This window comes from Eurypyga helias, unplaced genomic scaffold (assembly GCF_000690775.1).
Source record: "Eurypyga helias isolate BGI_N326 unplaced genomic scaffold, ASM69077v1 scaffold24368, whole genome shotgun sequence".
Taxonomy (NCBI): Eukaryota; Metazoa; Chordata; class Aves; order Eurypygiformes; family Eurypygidae; genus Eurypyga; species Eurypyga helias.
In genome coordinates, this window is record NW_010265295.1 from 9,463 (window position 1) to 14,868 (window position 5,406).

The window sequence follows — 5,406 nt, forward strand, 5'->3', positions numbered from 1 at the left end:
GTTTAAATCTCTAGAGAACATGTGAGTTTGCTGCTCCCTTGCTCCTTGAGGGAAGGATCCAGGAGAAGAGTGGGATGGAAAGTACCATTACAACAACACAGTGTGCTGGATTTAATTCCACAGCACTGGGAAAGCACTGACTGCCCCATTTCCACCACTCTGGGGTGCTCAAGCTGCGCAGTAATGACCACAGAGCTTGTGGAAACACTGCAGCATGTTCTCAAGCCCTCCTAAAAGCCCCCTGCAACGGGCACGGCAGAGTTACCTCTTCTCATCTCCCACCAGCTAACTGAGCAGGTTGTGCTTGGTAGGAATTTACCAGCCAAAGACAAGACAGCTGCCCTCGACACTGGTGCCCTCAGGATGACATCTCACCTTGCTCCGTAGGTAGGCCGAGCCCCGTTCACAGCGAATCCCCCCCGTGCAGTACATGAGGACACGCTTGTCTTTAAAAATCTCCAGGTTTTCATCGACGTAGCTGGGAAAATAGCTGAACTTCCTGATATCTGGGGCCAGACAGCCCTGGAAACGTCCCTGCAGTAACAACAGATGGTCACAAGCGTCTTACATGGGAAGATCTGTGCCTCCAACTAGAGGAAGGTTTGGGCCAGGACACTAAGCCTGCTGCAGCTGCTTTAGGCGGTTCCCTGGCTGCGTCCGTGCATCAAAATACCCGTTAAAGTCTGTAAGACGATTCCAGACACAGCATGTCTCCTCATCCAAACATAAGAGAGGGAGTTAAGGAGAATATAGCTGTCAGAGAGCCACAGCAGTGCAGGTGGATACGACAGCAGGATTCCCCTCCTCTTTCTGACACAGGGGACAAGGCGAGAATGCTGAAAAATATCCTTACAAATTATGCTGCTTTTACTTCAAACTACACGGTGTTCACTGCTAACGTTGTAGGAAGCACTCCTCTTCTTCCTGCCCCAAGCTGTACGAGCACTTGGGCAGGCAGGCTCTGTGCCGGGTGGCTGAGCAGGTCCTCTGCTGCTTGGGTGCAACATTTGCTACTAGAGTGAACTCTGCACATGCTACAGCCCATCTGGAACATGGAATCTTTCCTTCCAGTGAGGTTACACCCTCACCATGCTTCCCCCCAGCACCTGTAACACGCTGCAAGAAGCGGGGAAACAACACAACACTTACTATTTTACTTTCGTAGAAGTTCCTGCAGTCCAGCAGGATGGTATCGCTCTCTCCTTGGCTGGCCTGAGACAAATACTGTTCTACTTCTCTGTGAAATTCCTGAGGGGATAAATGGATTCCTTTAACAAAAAAAAAAAAAGAGAAAAGAAGAAAAAAAAAGTTAAAAAGAAAATAAAAGAAATACGTGAGAAGCAGAACTACAAAACAATCCAGATTCTCCTCAGATTTCCAAACAAAAATTCCCTGTGACAGTTCACAGACTTTTCATCCCAACTCCACCAGCCAAGTTTATCCATGTTTGGCTTCCTATTGGCAAATGACAGAAAACACAACACTGTTCCACGTGACAGAAGCAGCAGCAGTCGGGTGCCTGTCTCTGGTCTTTGTTACGTCCCCCTGGCAACTCTTACAGCTGTACAAGGGTGAAAAATGTTTCCCTTCCCTTTGGTCATCTTTCATTGTATTTGGAGGTTCAGAAGCATACAGAAATGCAGTTTCTTTCAATGAAACCCTTCTCTGTTGATAAAAACGGACAATTTCCGTAAGAATGTAATACTTTCAGTGCAACTTCAAGTTGCATGAAGTTTCTCAGCTTGCTCACAGCTTAGGACTCACAACCTACTGCAAAATTAAAAAACTCCCCCACCCAAACTTCATTTAAAAATAACCCTGCAAGCAACCTGCCAGAGTAATGGGAACCACCTCCATAAAATGCGGTAAAATAAGGGGAAGAAGGGGGGGGGGGAGAGGGGGGGGGGACCATCCATCCCACAAACTGCCATAAAATGGGGAAAAAATAATCCTCTGCCAAAGCCACAAAAAGACGCTGTAGAAATTTACCACCAGCAAAACCTCTTGGTGGGGAAAAAAACCAAAATAGTGCTATTTTCAGTGCTCCTGCTTACCACCTACGTAAGTGTCCTCGAGGCAGGCGCGCAGCCAGTGGCACCCTACGGGGCGTAATCCCTGCTAAGCGGCTACAGGCAGCGGGAAACAGATGTGTCGGGGAGAGGATAAAGCTGCTCTGCTGCGGCCTGAGAGGCAGGAGCGGGGCTGTTAACTCCACGCCAGTAAAGCCACGCCAGCAGTCCCGAGCACAGGTTTACTCAGCTGCAAGCTTCAGTGGTGTGGTGGAATTGCCCAAACAAAAGCTCTCAGCATCCACCGCAGCAGAATCCGCTGGAGCCGTAAGAAAACTCCACGGGAAGCTCTTCCCACCATGCTTAGTTCCTACTGCAAGCTATCCGCACTGGAGGTCTTCACATGGCATCATTTCTGAGCAGTCTCAAGCCCTTACGGAGTACTTAGAACAAATATAAAGAATTCATGCTCCGAAGTGTCGTTCCCAACCCTCGTACACAGCAGGCGTCCAACGACTTCCTCCTGGCTGAATCCCTGCCCCAGAACAAGGTAACTTGGTCATCTGAACCGTAACTGTTTCCCACAGATCAGAAACGTAATTCTAAAGCTTTTTTGAGGCAGCTAAACATTTAGCAAACCAAAACCCAGGCCAGCAGACTGCCTGCAGCAGCAACTTTTGACTGCTAGTAAATCACTTCCCGTACCTAATTCTCCCGTGTCCTGGCCACTGTGCAGAAGGAGATGTTTTTGATGAAGGTACTTCATTTGATGAGGAGGCTTTATTTTTCATAAACTCAACTTACCCGTTTCTTTGTAAGACACCGTTGCTGGATCAATGCCCATAGGTACAATTTCTTTGAATACTCCAACTCGAAGGTCTGGGAAACAGTGAGCTCCTCCGGCACTGCTCTAGGAAGTTGAAGACAGAAAGAACCCACCACCATCTGCCAGGAGTCAAGGTCACAACTGCCCACTCACTGCCCTTCCTACCGCTCGCTAGCGCACGGAAGCGTCTTGGCGGCAGAGGGAAAGAAACGTCTCTCCCGCTGAAATCCACACTAAACCCTGAGGTTTGGGCCTACTGTGATGTGGCAGACGGGTGTCGTAGGCCCAGCGACTGGTGCAGCTGCGGCAGGCACCATCTGGCGTGAGGTGCGGAGTCACCGAGGACTGGGAAAGGGAACGCATCTTAGAAACGATGCCACTAGCACCCCTGTGAGAAGGCCACGGCCCTGACAGGAATATGAAGTAACTTCCTCCAGCAATGGATCCCCGCCGTTCTCTTCAGCCCCTCCGACACCTGACACAAGCATAGCCAGGCCTGCAGTCGCGTGTGCGACGGGAACGGCACGGGTGCGAGATACACAGGAGGTCAGCCAGGCTCGAGACTCGTTAACAGTGGGGTCTGACACTGCCCCCTCCCAGCTCAAGTGCAGGATTTCCCCTTTGGAGGCCTAGGCAAGCCCAACGGGGGCAAGGTACTCCCGCTGCAGGCGACAGGACGGGATAATTTCTGCGGGGCTGAGCCTCAAGCGTGGCCCAGGCACTGCTGAGCACATGAACACCCACACGCAAGGGCAGTGCTGTGCAGCACCGTCCCCGCTACCGCAGAAACCAGTCTGCAGCAACTGCGGCGGCCACAGAGTATTTTGATAGCCCTGGGTGCAATTTTTACTCCCTTACGCCCATGTCTTCATGGCACAGGGACCTGCAACCTCCATTTCCTTTGCTACACAGCGTGCGTGGGAACCAGGAGACAGACAACACCGTTGTGTACTAATGCGTGAACGCTGATGCCCAGGGAGATCACGCGGGGTTGGAGCTTTGGGCACGGTCAAGGTGACATCCCATCCCTGTTCTGTTGCTGCATCTACACATGGCTGTAACTAACAGGTCACATTTGCTCCCGAAATTCAGCCAAGCACAACAGTTCAAAGGCTGAGACTGAATCAGCCCTGCAGCTCTACACAGGATTTGAGTTCCACGCGTTTCACTAATGCCTCCAATCTAGTTATTTCTGGGGAAAAAAATAGTGCTCCCTGCAAATAAAACTGTGTGGAAAAGAAAAAATGCTGTAAAAGCAGCAGCTTTCCTTCCTCACAGAAAAACCAGGACCTGCGGTGCTGGGGCAGCAAAGTCTACCAGAATGGCAGCCAGTGGCAGCTGCTACCGCCATCCCCATCTGAAGACGGCCATCGGCACAAATGCTGCGGCTCGGGCAGAGGCTGGCACTTCCCCCTCCCTCCAGTCAGGAGTAGGGAGAAACGCCTTGATTCTGCCTGTTTCCTCTAAAGACACCCGGTTCATGGAGCTGGCGGTGCACCTACACGGACACCAACGGCAGGAAGCTACCCAGCAGGCTCCTAGGCGAGGATCTCAGCGTGGGGTGAAGAGCGTGGGAAGGGTTTGCCCGGGTACCCAGTGATGGCTTGGTTCTGGCAGGCAGGTGGGAGTACGTGCTTGCTGAAGCACGGTGGGGTGAAGCACACGCCTTCCTTCTCCTGCGTGGGGGGCTTTGCAGCCGCACCCACAGCGGCCAAAGCTGGCAGCAGCTGCTACCGCTGCTGGTGAGAACTGGCACAGACACCTGAACAAGGTGAGGGTGGGAACCTGCGACAGATCGGTGCTGGGAGAGCAGACCTGCCGGAGCAGAAGGAATACTAGCAAGGAGCAGTGTGCTTAGTTCTCCAAAATTACATGTCCTGCATTAACAATTTCTAGGCAGAAGTCAGTTTTTCATACCTTGAAATCCTCCTGACACAAAACGTCTTTGAACAGAGGCTGGGAAAGCATAACTTCAACGTAGAGCTTGGTAGCTGCTGTGCTTCCTCCAACTGTCCCATTAATCCCCTCTGAAGCAACTCGTATCTGGAAGGAAGAGGGTGAGTCTGGGCTAAGGCTTAGTAACAGCAGAAACAGATCACAGTGGGACTAGCAGAGTGTGACGGGGTGACAGAAGGCACAGAGGTGTGTCCAGGAAAGGGACTACTGAGGAAGGAAGGAAGGAAGGGAAAGATGGTTGTACTGAAGTTGAACCTAGAGACGTCAGCAAATAAAATAGGAATAAAAACCCAGGGATCACTTTTGAGCCATTTCAAAAGAATGGCACCAAGACAGTCAGAAAAGTGCAATTATCCTGGTTCTGACCCAGCTAAACAATGACACTAATGACACTAACGATACTAACAATACTGGTATTACCACTAAGCATATGTGATGAGAAGAATGGAAACGAAACCAGGGATACAGCTGCTCACCACCGGCCCACCAACGCCCAGCCAGTCCCCGAGCAGTGGGACCCAGAGCCCCAGCGAGACGCCCCCAGCCAGCGCAGCACGTGATGGCATGAAACGCCAACAGAGGTCAGCTTGGGTCGGCTGTCCGGGCTGCGCCCCC

At 51.5% G+C, this 5,406-nt stretch overlaps 1 protein-coding gene across 1 annotated transcript in view; it reads right to left on the bottom strand.

Moving 5' to 3' along the window:
* TSTD2 (thiosulfate sulfurtransferase (rhodanese)-like domain containing 2) overlaps positions 1 to 5,406 on the bottom strand; it is a gene marked incomplete at its 5' end in the record, with an annotated part of 9,143 nt that overhangs the window by 2,079 nt on the left and 1,658 nt on the right. Inside the window, 4 exons of the mRNA XM_010156699.1 lie at positions 376 to 534; positions 1,150 to 1,268; positions 2,814 to 2,919; positions 4,753 to 4,878. Of these exons, the coding sequence (XP_010155001.1) occupies positions 376 to 534; positions 1,150 to 1,268; positions 2,814 to 2,919; positions 4,753 to 4,878 (510 nt within the window). The remainder of the gene's footprint in view (positions 1 to 375; positions 535 to 1,149; positions 1,269 to 2,813; positions 2,920 to 4,752; positions 4,879 to 5,406) is intronic.